The sequence below is a fragment of the Lithobates pipiens genome, unplaced genomic scaffold (genome assembly GCF_037356315.1).
Source record: "Lithobates pipiens isolate NorthernLeopardFrog02 unplaced genomic scaffold, aLitPip1_a1.2 Scaffold_28, whole genome shotgun sequence".
Lineage (NCBI taxonomy): Eukaryota > Metazoa > Chordata > Amphibia > Anura > Ranidae > Lithobates > Lithobates pipiens.
Window position 1 is genome coordinate 29767035 of NW_027507789.1, and position 16432 is coordinate 29783466.

The following is a 16432-nucleotide window of genomic DNA, read 5'->3' on the forward strand; positions in this document are numbered from 1 at the left end:
AAAAAAAAAAAAAAAACAGCATTTTTGCTTGCACATGATTGGATGATGGAAGTCAACAGAGTTTCCCTTCATTTGCTAAGCTCTGGAGCAAATGCCCTTGCCAAGTGCAACAGCACTTGCAAAGTGCACAGTCTATTTGCCTTTAGTAAATCAACCTAACTGTAGCACAATGTATGCAGGGAAAGAACACATCCTAGCTACAAAGACTAGTAGTCCTATGGTATTCCAAGGTAGTCCTTTGAATACCAGGCTTCCTGTCCTGGGGGGCTAATCGCACTCACTGTATGACCACCCAAAGTTATCCCCCTAGGCTGGACTTCAAACATGCCTTCATCTCTTCATTTCCAATAAATGTGGGGTGGGGGAATTAGCAGTTTACTGAAGGAGGATACATTACTTGTACGTTCAGTTCAGCTCACAGGAAGTAACAAGGATACTGTATTTCTGGCAAGATCAACAGGTGTGGTAAAGGTGAACTAAGGGATAGTTCACCTTTACCGCAAAACTGCCTATACAGATAAAGGGGCATCTGTAGATAAAAAACAAACTGTGCAGCTCTGACTAAAGTTGAATTGCTATAAGAGTAGGCCATTTACATACCTTATGAAGCCTGACTGGAATACTCCCAGGACATTGCTAAGCGAGGCCTAGTCGTCACTGCTCACCGGGACCTCCACCATCACAGGAGTGAGCTCTCACATGCTGAGCTCAGAGCTACTTCATCAGGGGAGAGAAAGATTATGTGAGGGGGTTTAAATCAGAGAAAGAGCTGACTACTGTGGTGGTGGAGGTGAGCAGTGATGACTAGGCCTAACTTAGCAATGTCATTGGAGTACTTGGTAACGTCCTGGGAGTATTCAAGTCAGGCTTCATAAGGTATGTCAATGGCCTACACCTATAGCAAAGGTATCATTCATCTTTAGTCAGAGCTGCACAGTTTGTTTCAATCTACAAGCATCCCTTACCTGCACAGGCGGGGTTTTTGTAAAGGTAAACAACCCTTTTAGGCTGGGTTTACACCTCCGACGGATGAGGCTATCAGCAGGGGTCCAGTGTGTCCCTGTTCTCCATTACAGGGATGAATCAGGGCCAGATTTTTGCCTGAATTCAGCCTGAAACTGAGCCAAAGACACATTATTTATGATTATTTATGAAAAGGCAAATCCACTTTGCACTACATGTGCACTTGGAAGTGCAGTCGCTCTAAATCTAAGGGGAAGATCTGAAATGAAGGGAAACTCATACAATCATGTGCAAGCTAAAATTAAAAAAAAACTTTACTTCCAAGTGCACTTGTAGTGCAAAGTGGATTTGCCTTTCGGAAATAACCCCCATAGCGTTCCTGTGCAAGCCGCTCTGCAGCCGCAACAGAGATATGTGAACCGACTCCATGGAGATAGAGAGCCAGTCACAATCTCCTATTATGCAAATTGAATGCGGGTAAACCCACATCCAATTCACATAGGTGTGAACACAGGTTGAGACTGATCCCAAGCAATATCCTTATTTTCCAAAAATAATCCATACACATCCACTACTTAATGGCCGAGTGATCTATTTTTAATTAGGTGGTTTCTGTTTTTCTGCCTCCTTGTAACATCCTCCATGAGCTTCCGAACCTGTCCTTTTCCCCATCAGTTCAGTTTATTCATAACGAGCAGTGCATGTTAGTTGCGATCACGTACACTGCTCTATGCAAACTACAAATTCCATAGTCCATGCCAGGAGCGAGCGGGTGGCTACGTTCCTACATATAGGAAGATATAAGAACATGTTCTTGGTTTCAGATTTTTTTCTATGAGTTTGAGTTACCAGTTTTGTTCAGACTGGCAAGAAAGTGGTCACCTTGTATATTCCTGAAACTGTGAAGCTACATCACTGTAAAGTGTCTCCTCTGTACAGTATTGTCTCCTTGAGTGTGAAGCCGTTAAGACTTGCAGTGATGTTTAGTTAAAGCCATTTCTTGAACATCACTTTAAGTCTGTACTGCTTCCCGCTCTGCACACCAGCTGGAAGACAGACGGGTCGAGCTGTAAGATGTGGTAAGAATCTTATCCTCTGGATCCAGTGCACACAGTTTGGATACCACTGACTGGCAGGGCATGCTGGCTATATGTCATTACCTAACAGCTGCTACAAATTTTCATCCAAGGTCATGGAGCCACGTGATATGTCTGTCAACTCAAACACACTTTGGGCAACACAGAGTTTCTTAAAGAAGACCCATGGTGTTCTCCATGGCAGTCACAAAGGTTTTCTCTGTCTTGTCTTCAGGCTGGAGAATACAAGTAGAATTTTTTAGGGTGCTATGGGCAACACAGGCAGGAAACAAAAAAATATAGAAATTATTTTTATCCAATATAATACCCAACTCCAACCCATTATTATTATTATTATTTTTTTTTTTTGTAAAATGTGGAAAGATGGGAACCTTTTTTAGCTTTTTAAATCTCCTTTTTGTGTCCCAGTTTAGCAGATTTGTCTCTATTTCCTGTCCCAGCAACACCCTCAGTCCATGAAATGTTTGCCAAACAAGAAGTGAGGGACTATCTCCCTAACTGAAAAAAAAGACAGCAAATATAAACCTAACATGAATTATAACACGCTCTACTAAAAGAGTGTTCTTATTCTGCTTCCATCTATAGAGATTTGCCCCCCTCTTTCTGTCCTAGTAATGGTGCAAGAAGTGAGTGTCTTGCCATGGAAAACAATGAGAACAATTAAAGCCTGACAACAGCAAGGACAATTTTTTAGCATTAACCAGAGTAGTTGCCACTTGTACGGGATTCACCCAGACAGTTCGGGTTTTGAATCATGTGTCCAGGTTTCAGGTGGAAACACATTATTGGATTTAGACCAGGCTGTGGCTCCCCAAGTAACTAAGATAGTCACACACAAATCTGTTGCCGTCCGAGAGCTGCAGCAGCCATCTGGTGGCAGGTTTGGCATCACTGGAGGGCAGGGTGATGATGTCAGGAAGAGTAATCTGGCCACACCCACCATTTGCTGAGGCACGCTATGTGCACCACATTACTACTCTCCTTGGGGCACCCAAAGGTGTCCGGGCCGCTAAAGTGTCCAGGTTTGGCTTGAAGAAAAGGTGGCAACCCTAAACCAGAGTGAGGAAGAGTTGGAACTTTAGTCAGGTTTTAACAGATGGTTTTAGGTATATTAACATTATTAGGTATTATTCATATTATTGGGTATTATTCTTATTAGGTGCTTTACCAGAGTATCAGGTCAGGACCCCATGGCTGGCATTGGCAAAATTATCTTGGCTTTATTTCACTGGCAGACATTTTTATTTATTTATTTTTGAGCCTGGAGGAAAAGTCTTGGGCCTCATTCACACCAGCACTGAGGCCATTAAACCATGAAGTTTGTTTATATGGCTTGAGCAACCAGGTGGTGCATGCAGACAGGCCATGTCCTAATTTTCATGCTGGCGAGCGTCCTCAAATTCACACTGTCTGCAATTGAGGCCTCTCACCCGCACCTGCATGCCCAGCAAATTAGGACGAGTGGTTGCATTTGTGCAGCCACTGCCTTCCTGTAGATTTACATGGGCTGCCTACACACGGCACCTGTTGAATAGTTTTTCATAAGTGTTGTGGTTTTAGTCACCCAGATTTCCTAAGAAAAAGACGATGTGCTTCCAAATGCACAGAACATAACTGATTATTAATATTTGTGAGAAGTAACACCAGAGATTGTTTATCCTGAGCATATCTGGGTGACTTTGAGGATCAGAAAGAATTTGTTTTCCCTGTTGGAGTAAACTGGATTAGGCTTTATAAAGGTTTTTAGCTTTAATCTGGATCAACTTTGGGTTAAGGGGTCTGAGAATGTAGGTTTTTCATTTTATTTTTGACTATCGGTCAAACCCTATTATCTTATTTTTTTTTTTCTTCATAACTATATAACCAAGTACATATCTGGGTGCCTTTCGGCTATTACTGAATCCCATCTTAGGCCACATATGTAAGGCAGTGCTGGCAGAAAAACAACACAGAACAGGGCTTAGGAAGGCAAGATTTTAGGGGTGCAGCAAAGTGCCCGTTTCTTTTATTGATTTCTGATATAAGTCTTATAGAGAAATATACAGAAAAAAATAATGGTATAGTTTTAGTTCTGTCTTTACCTTTTTTAGATTCATCAAGTTAAATGCCATTTAAGTAACATCAACCTATTATTATTAATAATAATAATCAAAACATTCCTAAACACCCAGTATAATACTGAAATGTAAAGAACCTTTGGGATTACATTTCTATACTCAAAGCAAAAAAAATAAAAATATTATTGTGTAAGGCAGAACATTGCTTACTTTTATGTGTTTTTGTTGTGCAGGAGAATCTTAATAAACTGATGACCAATCTGCGGTCCACTCAGCCTCATTTTGTCAGATGTATCATCCCTAATGAGAGCAAAACTCCAGGTAACCTCAGGCTTTTTTATATAGAAAAAAAAAAGAAAAAAAGAGGGGGAAGTGCAACAAAATACCGTGCTTGATAATCTTAAAACAAACAAAATAATGCACTGACAGGCATCATAAAAGGAATAAGCCTTGTATGCATAGGTGTGTGCAGGAGGTGTGCCAGGTATGGCTGGGCACACCCTAATCACTATGTGCTGTGCTGATTCCCCCTACTTCCCAGGCCTCCCCCCTCGTATTGCCTCCCTCCCCCCACCCCTGCAGTGCTGCATCCCTCCTCTCTTCTCCCCCTGGCTGCTGCGGGGTATGTTTCAGCACGGAGAGCGGGGGGGGGGGGGGGCTAGCAAATTTGTCATTTACCGGCCCCTTCCTTTTTCTAAATGAACACGGTGAACACACTCACTCAGTGTGTTCATTCATAAATGAAGCATAGTAAAATGTGTTTGCTATGCTTTGGTTTGTAAATGAACAGAAAGCAGCTCAGCACAGGGCGCTTCCCATTCTTTCACTGTCCCGTTCTGCTATTTGTACTGACCATGGTAAACATGGCTGCTGATTCATAATACCATGGCCAGTTTATGTGCCTACATCATCACGCTGTGTGTACACAGTCTCTCCCTCTCTGACTTCCTCCCTGCCTGTCATTTCCTATTCTGTGTGTGAAGGCCGATCTCCAAACCCACCCCTCCCCTCCCGCTGCTGCTATTCATCTGCGGCTGTAAAGTCAGATTTATAAATACCTGGCATCCTCTCTTTTGTAGTAAGATATAAAGTCCTGTGTGTCAGTTTAAAAAAAAATTATAATCCTAATAACTAATCCTAAATAACGTTTTGCACTGTGCTGCTGTGCAGTCATGTGACCTCCCTCTGCTGCCTGGCTCACGTCAGAGGGGAATTTCAGCACCTCCCACCGCTCTCCTTAGATCGGGGAAGGAGCATAGAGGGAGGTCATGTGACTGCACAGCGGTACTGTGAAAGAAGGTATTTAGGATTATAATCTTTAAAAGATTGACACACAGCACTTTATATTTTGCTACAACATAGGGGATGCCAGTTAGTTATAAATCTGACCTTACCACCACTTTAAATTTAAAATTTAAATGTAAAAGTCAGGCTTTTCCCCATCCCTTATACAGCCCAAAGGTCCCTATTGGTCCAATAACATGTTAAGCAGCCTCAATGACCAACAAGGTGGTTTAGGAGGTGGCAGGAGCAGGACCAAGTTTGATGTTTCTATTGCGATTGTGATCTGCAAACAAATATCATCTGCCAAAGATTTTCTGAACTTTTTGACATACGGTCTGCATTGAAGGGAACTTCTGCTTCTGCATTTTTCATAATATGCTTAGTTTGATACATTCAGGTTTGTGAAAGATTTCTCATTTACAGAAGAAGAGGGGGAAGGGGGTGGATAATGAAAACTATATATGTTTATGCTGGAATCAGGTGTACTGTAAACTTGAAAGAAGAAAGTCTTCCCCTGTGGCAGGTCCGATAATATGGTTAGGAAGAAGTTGGCTGCATGTCTTGGCTCCAAGCACATTACCAAGACCAGCAGCGGCAAGAGGAATGCAGAGGAAGAAGGGCGTGTCAACCTCCCATTCCGCTTGTTCCCACTTGACTTTGGAAAATGCTTGCTGCAAAACCGAGTGGCCATTAGGAAGCAGCCTTCTCCTTCCTAGCTATATTTTGAGACTGGGTGAGGGAAGAATGGGAGCGCCCAGTCCGATCTCATAACTAGGGTTAGGAAGCACCTAGCACATGTGAAAAAGTACTACATGTTCCAGTGAAAAAAAACAAAACATGTAATGCTACTTCTTTAATGAACATGATGGTTTGCAGTATTATTTATAGTACTGTCCCTTTCCTCAGGTGCCATGGATCCATTCATAGTCCTTCACCAGCTGAGGTGTAATGGTGTCCTTGAAGGTATTAGAATTTGCCGTAAGGGATATCCCAACAGGCTCCTGTATGCAGAATTTAAGCAGAGGTGAGTGAAAGACAACACATTGATCTGTGCACAGGTCAGTCCTGTCATTTAGACTCCAAGCCCAGCCACAAAGGGTAGGAGGTTGTAGAGACAGGAGTGCCTAGGCACACTCGCATTCTAGAAAGTACACTGTTAATTTTTGGGAGTCATTTGAGAATTAAAAAAGGTAAAATTTTTGGGGCACTGCTAGGGCACATTTATCTATTTTAAATGTTTCCTATAAAATAGATAAATCCTCACTGTTTGAGTTCAGACTCTTTGTCATAGTACCAGTTAGTACAGCTGGTTTATACCAAAGACAGCGATCGGTACAATATTTTCACCCCAAACACAAAGTATTTTGTAATTACGTGTATAATTCACTTTACCTTCTTTGTTCACAGGTATCGGATCCTCAACCCCAATGCCATCCCAGATGACAAATTTGTAGACAGCAGAAAAGCCACAGAAAAACTACTGGGGTCGCTGGACATTGACCATACCCAGTACAAGTTTGGACACACTAAGGTACTTTTCCTCTGCTTCACTTTTAAAGAAAGAACACTGGCTTAAAGTGAACCTGTCACTATCATAAATTAATATAATGGCAGACACCATAAGATGGCTGTAGACATCTGCTACTTAGGAAACCTGAACTAACAAAGGCTTACACTCCCAGCCCAACCAGAGAAGTGAGCTCATCCCCTCTGTATCCCAAATGTCATAAACACAGCCTATTTAACTTCTATATTGCCAGGAGCTTATGTTATAGAGCAGGAGTCTCCAGACTTTCTAGGGCCAGTTTACTGTTGTTCAGGATTTAGGGGGCCTGACTGTGGCCAGTGGAAGTAAACCATGCCCCATCATTGGTTTTGGTGGGATGAATTGTGTCTGATTGTGGGTATGAGTGGGAGGAAGCATGCCCCATCAATGGTGTCAGTGGGAGGAAAAGTGCCCCATTGTTGGTGTCAGTGAGAGGACTAGTGCCCCGTCGTCAGTGTCAGTGGGAGGAATAGTGCCCCTTCGTCGATGTCAGTAGGGGGAATAGTGCCTCATTTTTGGTGCCACTGGGAGGAATAGTGCCCCAATGTTGATGCCAGTGGAAAGAATAGTGCCCCACCAATGGTGTCAGTGGGAGGAATAGTGCCCCATCAATTGTGTCAGTGCAAGGAATGGTGCGCCGTCATTGGTGTCAGCTGGAAGAAAAGTGTCCCAAAGGCCACATCTGGTTTGGAGACCACTGTTATAGAGCAATGTGCCAGAGCCTTTTTTTTAAACCTTTCAATTGCCACTAGTAGTTCATATTTTGTTGGTATCCCCCGCCCTGGTACTTGTGGGATTACCTACAAAACATGTGTTGGACTTCGGCTTAGCTGTGGTACTAGAACTATAGGAATACAACACAGAGCTATTTCATAATTAATAAGTTCAGCTATGTTTTTGAGGCCATGATTTCTAGTAGCAGTCTCACACAAAGGCTGTCTATTCAGTTATTTAAATCCCAATAGAGGTATGCTCCTGTAAAAATTGATGATTAAACCTAAAAAAAACGCAAATGTGGACCCCCACCACTCATGGGGAGACTTATGCTTGCTGTATTCTGGACCATGCTGTGCAACAAATTATTGACTTAGGACACCACTGCCTCTTCCTGACTGCACCAGGTTCATAAACATTTGTCCTGAACATAGGCCACATCGGAGGGAAATAATAAGAGACACTGGAGGAGATTTCCTAAAACTGGAACACAGAATCTGGTGCAGCTGTGCATAGTAACCAATCAGCTTCTAACTTCAGCTTGTTCAATTAAGCTTTGACCATAAAACCTGGAAGCTGATTGAGTACTATGCAGAGCTGTACCAGATTCTGTGCGCACCAGTTTCAGCAAATCACCCCCAGAGTCTATGTTGTACTTTGGGTTCTTTTACTAAACATCAGAATTCACTAATTAATAAAACTCTCTTCATGAGCACATGAAGGGCACATCATACTTGATAATGAGTTTCTGATAGTCCATCCTCTACTCACAGCAATGTTATCCAGGATCTTCCAGTTGCCCTGGCTTGACCCACTAAATTGGAGAGGAGCTTGTTCTGCATTACTAAGAGGGGAATGTCGGATTTTAGAATGCTACATCTCATCAGACAGAGAGGTTCTGTACTCTCCAAAAGGGTCTAATGTAGACATTACTAATCATCTATTCTCCTTTCCTAACTATTCCACCATCAACTACTTATTCCTCCCAGTCCCCTCTTATATACCCCTTTACCTAGCCTAGGGGAACCCCCAGTGGCCAACCTGGGTGCTACTGCTGATGGGCAGAAAAAGAGCTCTTGCCTATACTTCTTCTACAATTAAAAGACAGGCAGCATTTTTTTCCCTAAGTAAAGTTCTATTTACCAATGAAAAAAATGTCTGTTGCAAAGCCCTCCTAAAAAATGAAACATATTAAACTCTAATTTTATTTAAATGGATACAGGTATTACCTACCAACATTTTTAAATCATTTCTTGTAATTACTTGTAAAATATGTGGCAAAATTTTCCTTGCCTAGGTCTTCTTCAAAGCTGGTCTGCTTGGTCAGCTGGAAGAGATGCGAGATGAGCGTCTGGCCAAGATCATCACCATGTTGCAAGCCAGAAGTCGAGGTAGACTCATGAGGATTGAGTACCACAAGATCATTGCTAGAAGGTACATATGGCATTACACCTTCACTTTCAAACTGGAGAATTTCCTGACTGAAGACATACTACTGTAAAGCTAAATATTTCCCCATTCTGCCAGGTCTGAACATTATACTTTGTATCTTTGCAGGGATGCATTGTTGGTTATCCAGTGGAACATAAGAGCCTTCAATGCTGTCAAGAATTGGTCATGGATGAAACTGTTTTTCAAGATTAAACCACTACTGAAATCAGCCCAGACAGAGAAGGAAATGGCCAACATGAAGGAGGAATTCCTGAGGCTGAAAGAGGCTCTGGAGAAGTCTGAAGCTAAGAGGAAAGAGCTGGAAGAGAAACAGGTTACTCTGATCCAAGAGAAGAATGACCTGGGTTTACAACTTCAAGCTGTAAGTCATTGTCACCATTTCTTTTACATTGAATCTTCAATACACAAGAATAGACAAGTGTATCGAACTGTCACCGTCAATGGTCAACTTCACTTTCTTTTAAGGCTGTTTGAGTGTTTGCACCTGATTATGCATTTTAGGTGCAACACAGCTTTGTAATACCAGAGCTCCAGCAGCACCTGAATTATGTTCCTATGACACAACTGATCATTTGACTTGTGGTGGGAATAACCCAGGCATTTGGAATCAGCCCAGCAATGGGGTTTCCCACTTGTTGATAGAAATGTTAATTTATTACTTGTACATTATACAATAGATGTGCCATGTCTTATTTCCTTGAAAACTTTTTTTTTCACTATACCAAATGGTCAGCCCAGCCAAATATTATTTTTTAGTTTCTGGTGGAGCCTGGAGGCTGACTCAGCCCTTGGGTTCTTTTGTGTCTTGGTTACTCTAATGTTGAGATCTTTCTTTTATTATACCTAATATCTTCTTATCCACTTGGCAGTTTTGTGTTTTCCCCTCCACTTTCGTATATACCAAGGAGAGCGGTAGGCACTCAAATGTGCACTAAGTCTTCACCTATAGCGTTCTGAAGAGATATACCAAGTTGTCAGATATTTTAATTCTCTAGCATCTACCAAAAGCAGCCTGACTTTTTAAATTCCACTTGTTTGGCTGCAGGAGCAAGACAATCTTGCTGATGCAGAAGAGCGATGCGACCTGCTGATCAAGACTAAGATCCAGCTGGAGGCTAAAGCGAAAGAACTGACTGAGAGGGTGGAAGACGAAGAAGAGATGAACTCAGACTTGACTTCCAAGAAACGAAAACTGGAAGATGAGTGTGCGGAACTAAAGAAGGACATTGATGACTTGGAAATTACACTGGCCAAAGTAGAGAAGGAGAAACACGCCACAGAAAACAAGGCAAGCAAATAACTAACCTTTATATATTTTGGACAGAGTGGTAAATATATAAAGATTCTGTCAGGTTTTTAGTTGTACCCATGACCCACATACAAGAAATGGTAATAGGAAACAGCTGCATTAAAAAATATATCAGATATTCCTACCCTTCCCCACTCTACTAAAAATGTGTACTTTTGTTTGGGCCTGTGTTCCTACTGGAGGGATTTTCTATCACTACCTATCCAGACAAGAAGTGAGAGGGAATATCTCGTGAAAGGACACGCCAGTATAAACCTGACAAAGGCTTTAACCCTTCTCTGTTAGGCTAAATAACACTTTTTGGATTAAGTTGGGCTTTTATACCCTTGAGCTAACACCAATGTGCAATAATTCATTGCAAAAAGTCTCTGTGCCCAGGGCCTTGATACCTTAATTATTTGTTGTCTCATCTCAGGTGAAGAACCTTGTTGAAGAGATGGCGGCATTGGATGAGATCATTGTCAGGCTGACAAAAGAGAAGAAAGCTCTGCAGGAAGCTCACCAGCAAGCTCTGGATGACTTGCAAGGAGAAGAAGACAAAGTCAACACTCTCACCAAAGCCAAAGCTAAGCTAGAGCAACAAGTAGATGATGTAAGTTATGTTTTCACATGATTTCAATATCTCTAGTATAATATTAGTTAGGAATCTAGAGCTGTGATTCTCAACCTTATCGAGACAAGAACCTGTAAATTCTTACCTCTGAATGGGTGTCACTATAGGAGTATGAGGGTTCATTTGTGGCAGACTTAGTTGCCCTGTAAGGGGTGAGGCTTCTGGAGGGAGCTGGAGGCAACTGTGTGGAATGAGGTCTCTCTAGGGGGCTGGGGGTTTTGCAGAGGCAATGGGGGAGACTGGAGAGCACTTCAGGGGCTGGGGAACACTGTAGGAGGTACGGTAGTTGGTGGCATTGTGGGAACTTAGGGCTCTTAGGGAGCACTGTGAGGAGTTAAAGGGCACTGTGGGCCACTATGGGAGGTAAGGGGATCTATGGCTAGCTGGGCCACAGCCAAGTGCTTGAGAACCACTGATCTAGATGTGTGAATAAGGAAATAATATGTGAAAATATTACTAAAAAATATTACTAAATATTACTAAACTGTCATACTGTGTTGTTAATACCTGTAGCTGGAAGGATCCCTAGAACAAGAGAAGAAACTCCGTATGGATCTAGAACGTGCAAAGCGAAAGCTAGAGGGAGATCTAAAGCTCACCCAGGAGTCTGTGATGGACCTGGAAAATGATAAGCAGCAGCTGGAGGAGAAACTTAAGAAGTGAGTAGCAAATTATAGGGAAAGTCATAAAATAATCCTGATAAAAAAAAAAAAAAAGTATATTCAGAAGTAGACCTTTTGTATCTTCAAGATCTTGCAGATATTCTGTGTATTTCTATTGACCAGGTCAATATGAATGAGGAGATGATTTAAGGCACTATTCATAGGTAGAGAAGAGTTGAAATAGTATGGTGAAGTACTTCCATAAGGATTTACTGAGGAATATCTTGACATAACTAAACCTATAAACACAGGGAAATTAAGTGAATGAAGGTGGCTTGCCCCAACTTACGTTTCCCCTTTTGTGGTCTCTGCAATGTCTCCCCACGATCGAGGACAATAATGATAGTTCTCTCTGGAGTGAATTTTTTAATGTCTGGTGTAGATGGATTATGTAGATGGATTGTTTTTCTGTCAAGTAAGGTCCAGTCCTGAAGAAGCGAAAAAAATCTGTCAAACACATTGGTGGAATTTGGACATGCATTGTCATAAAATACTTCGTTTGAATGTATTTGATTGCAAATCAACCACATTTTTAAAAGATGATTTGTAATAGAGCACTGTAGCTGGATTTATATACACAAAAATGAAAAGTGTTCTATTAATGTATTTCTGGAATAATCACAGTAAATCCCATTTTTTATTCTGTTTATTTTTTGTATATTTTTATGTGGGATAATAACCCCAGAAAGATACCACAAAAATTGTGGCATATTCTCAAGTATATTTAATTAAGATGTTATATATTTATCTAACTTGTTTGATTTTCCTGTTTTCTGCCACAGGAAAGATTTTGAAATAAGCCAGCTAAATTCCAGAATTGAAGATGAACAAATGATGTCTGCCCAGTTACAGAAGAAAATCAAAGAGCTACAGGTGATACAGAGGAGATCCATTTTTAAACTTGTTAATTTGCTTTGATTAGTTTATGTAGTGCCCCCTATTCTGCAGAACTTCAGAGTATATAGAACCATTCACATCAATCCTGGCCCTCAAAAGATCTCAGTCGTAAATCCCTTCTTTATACAGCCATATAAACTCACTCACTTAAAATAGAAAGTAGGGCAAAACTTTGTTCTTTCTCTTTATAATGAAGAGGGTTTAGAACAATATAAGAATACGAACCCATAAGGTCATAACCAGACATGCTGAGTAAAGAAAAAAAAAAAAAAAAAAGAGTATGAAGGTCAAGAAAGGGAGATAGAAAGAGGATGAAGGCCAGTAAGCCAGCAAGAGGGGGAGAGGGATCAGGAAAAGGGATCTGTCATATTTTAATTGCTGTCTATGTACTTGTTAGAAAGATTCACCCCCTCTGGGTCCAGGTGACCGTTATCACAAAAAGTTAAAAACATCCCAGATTTTGAGTGGTCATCAGAAAAGTAAGAGATAAATCTACCAATGGGGACACTAGGTCAGATGACAACCAGGGATTTCCTTCACTTTGAATGGATTTCCTCTCACTTCCTGTTGTGGCTATGGGACAAAAGTGAAGGGAAAACTCCCCCATAGGATGTAGATGGAAAAAAAAAACATGACCTGGATTATAAACTTCCTTACTCTATCCAGAGTTTAAAAAAAAAATTGCCTTCAGTTCTACTTTAAGCTGGCCATACGCTTTCGATGATGCCATCATGGAGTTAAATTTCTTTTTAATGCCCTAAAAAAAATATTTTTTGATTGCCACGACAATATATATAGAACTAACATTTGATTTTCAAAGGTTACAATGGTATACAAATGCTATACAATTTATTCCCAGCTGAGGACTACATTAACAGTTACAATTTTGTTTAATCAGATAAGAAATAAGAAAAATGATGTTCAGATTTTCTCAGCCATATATTCGAAAACTGTCATTGATTTGTCCCCATCAGAAAATCAAAAATGAATTTTTTTGCAATGAAAATTTACTGGTGTATGGCTAGCTTTATGCTGGTCTTGAGCAGAATATGATAGACCTATCACAGTGTGTTTCTGTTGTGAGAGGGACCTAAACATATAAACTCTATGCAGATAGGGGCAATTCACCCATTACTCCAGTTCCAAAAGACAAGACCAATCACTAAGACATCATGCTGCCTTTAGACCTTTCACACGGGTAGCCAGGAAGGGTCAGAAAAACTAGTGCTTGAGCCACAATTATACAACCTATAGCACAGCCGACGAGGGGTATTCACATGCTGCTGCTGCAATGCTTGACAGGTAGCACCGCCTGTCAAACATGGTCATTCAAGTCAATGTGCCAAGGCATAATTGCACCTCTTGAAAGCCTGACACTGGCTATTTAGCTGCACTCTGAAAAACGTTCACTTTTTGCTTTTCAGAGAATGGGCTAGTGTGAACGTATTAATGTACATTTGAAGCATGCAGTTGGATATGCTTTATAGAGATTTAAAAAGAGATCAAATAGATGAAATGTTATGTTTATAATAACTATTAAGATTCCAGCTGCCACTTTTCTAGCGCAGGTTAGTCCTTTGAAGAAGGACCTGGTCTGGCCGTTGGAAACAGCAGGTGTTTATTGAAAATCTATGAATACAGAAAGCAATTATCAGCTTGCAGAATTGTCTTTTGCATAGTGTGCATAGCACCGGTCCAGAGCCAACTCATCGGCTCAAATATCAAACAGGCAAGGTGGAAAATAGTCATCTGTTACCACTATACACACCATCATGTGACTATTTTAATTGCTCTTGTAATTGCCTAAGTGCTGAAATCTGTCACATGCTGCGTGCTGAGTTTAGATTTATAACCCACCCACTATACGAAGGGCAAGCTCTTGAAAGTATATTATGTGTAAGGGCAGTTTGGATTGGTTGCTTTGGGCATGGTACATCAATCAGCATGTTGTTGAATTAAGACCATTGTCCAAATGTCTGTGTTGCCCCCATCAACCTGACCACATGGAACATCCACATAAAAAAAAAATTCCATGCGCTAAGGCACAGCTACAAAGTATATGCCAAGGATCCACATCCTGGCCCCATGCAGACTAAGGGGCCTAAGCATGACGGTTGTGCCCCTTATCTGCTCACATTACATTTTTTTAAAAGGAAATGTTTTTTTCACAACCTGTTTTGAGAGGGACAGAGTTGTCCTCATTGTATCCAAACTTAAGAAATGATTTTGGCTGGAGTTTTACTTTAAGGAAAACCTATGCTGGATGAAATATGGAGTCTGCTATGCAAGATCTTGAATTCTGAAAATAATAGCTACCTGGCTGTTACTCTGACTGAATGAAGAGAACAAGAAAGCAAATAAGGAATTTTTGCTTTACTCGGATTGCATTGGCTGCAGGCTTCTTCCAGGTCAGTGACTCAAATAGTACTGAAGTCTGAGAACTTGCTATGACTGCCAGGTAATTGGTGTATTCAGAAGAAGGTCAGCAGTAACAACCCTCATATATTTCTTGGCACAGTTGACAATAATTCAGTATCCACTATCCTGTTCAATTAGTAACTGCATTTTTGCCCGTAGTCCTCTAATAAGCTTCAGTTAGTAATGGCTGCTTTTTCTGACACATAGGCCCGCATAGAGGAGCTGGAAGAAGAGTTGGAAGCAGAGAGGGCCACCAGAGCGAAAGTGGAGAAGCAGAGATCTGAGGTGGCTAAAGAGCTGGAAGAACTGAGTGAGCGGCTGGAGGAAGCTGGCGGGGCCACCTCGGTGCAGATCGAGATGAACAAGAAGCGAGAAGCTGAATTCCTGAAGATGCGCAGAGACCTGGAGGAAGCCACACTGCACCACGAAGCCACCGCGGCTGGCCTAAGGAAGAAACACGCGGACACAGTGGCTGAGTTGGGTGAGCAGATTGACAGCCTACAGCGGGTGAAACAAAAACTAGAGAAGGAAAAGAGTGAGATGAGAATGGAGCTGGATGACCTGTCTTCAAATATTGAGCAACTCATCAAAAATAAGGCGAGTAATTTTCTTCTATAACACCTGACCATTCCCCTGTGTGGGACCTGAAGGTTCAGACATGTTGACCTGTGTTTATGAATGTGAACACTATATTTTGTCTCACAGGGCAACGCTGAGAAGTTGTGTCGGACTTATGAGGATCAGCTGAGTGAGGCCAAAAGTAAGGTGGATGAACTGCAGCGCCAGTTAGCTGATATGTCCCTTCACAGAGCCAGACTGCAAACTGAGAATGGTATGTTCGGTTATAGATTGTCCACCTTCATGCCAAACATTTTTCTTTTGGAAAGCTGTCCACAGTCATTACACTGAGGTTGAACAGCAGAGCTGGATCATTCACAAGACAACCTGGGTCGTAGCCTAAGGCCTGGGGGATGTCTAGGGGACCTAGATACACGTTTCATGCTCCTGCAGAAACCAGGATATTAATGCAATTGATCAAAGCTATGCAACGTCCTGTTACATCACATGGAAAAATATACAGTACTTGTAGGCAGTTGGTGGCTGATGGGGCTATGCCAGTACAGACAATATAAATTGTCTGGCTTTTCTCTGCCTATTGTATCCAAAGCTCCAAGTTGCCTAGATGCGTATTTTGCCTTAAACCAACTCTGAGCAGAAGACCCTGGTCAAGCTGAAGGTGAAAATACCATAGGGTTTGGCCTGGTTATAATTAGCAGGGATGGAGGACTGGTTATCACCAAACAATATCCTGGCCATGGGCGTCCGCAGGTAGGGGCAAGGGGGGGCGAGTGACCCCCCCTGGCAGGGCCCCCATCAGGGGGGTACAACCCATGCAATTGAAAGGAGCCCTGGCGTCCGT

At 41.7% G+C, this 16432-nt stretch overlaps 2 protein-coding genes across 4 annotated transcripts in view; one reads left to right on the forward strand and one right to left on the reverse strand.

Annotated features, from left to right (window-relative positions):
* The window catches only part of MYH7B (myosin heavy chain 7B), a 78409-nt gene that overhangs the window by 40783 nt on the left and 21194 nt on the right, over positions 1–16432 (forward strand). For all 3 annotated transcript variants that reach the window (XM_077458984.1, XM_077458983.1, XM_077458986.1), the window contains 11 exons: positions 4351–4438; positions 6308–6425; positions 6809–6932; positions 8959–9095; positions 9219–9474; positions 10159–10401; positions 10838–11014; positions 11549–11694; positions 12480–12570; positions 15220–15609; positions 15718–15844. In XM_077458984.1, coding sequence (XP_077315110.1) covers positions 4351–4438; positions 6308–6425; positions 6809–6932; positions 8959–9095; positions 9219–9474; positions 10159–10401; positions 10838–11014; positions 11549–11694; positions 12480–12570; positions 15220–15609; positions 15718–15844 — 1897 coding nt within the window. The remainder of the gene's footprint in view (positions 1–4350; positions 4439–6307; positions 6426–6808; positions 6933–8958; positions 9096–9218; positions 9475–10158; positions 10402–10837; positions 11015–11548; positions 11695–12479; positions 12571–15219; positions 15610–15717; positions 15845–16432) is intronic.
* TRPC4AP (transient receptor potential cation channel subfamily C member 4 associated protein) overlaps positions 6242–16432 on the reverse strand; it is a 100189-nt gene continuing 89998 nt past the window's right edge. Inside the window, exons 19-20 of the mRNA XM_077458987.1 lie at positions 11987–12125; positions 6242–6402 (exon numbers count right to left, since the gene is read on the reverse strand). Of these exons, the coding sequence (XP_077315113.1) occupies positions 6368–6402; positions 11987–12125 (174 nt within the window). The 3' untranslated portion in view covers positions 6242–6367. The remainder of the gene's footprint in view (positions 6403–11986; positions 12126–16432) is intronic.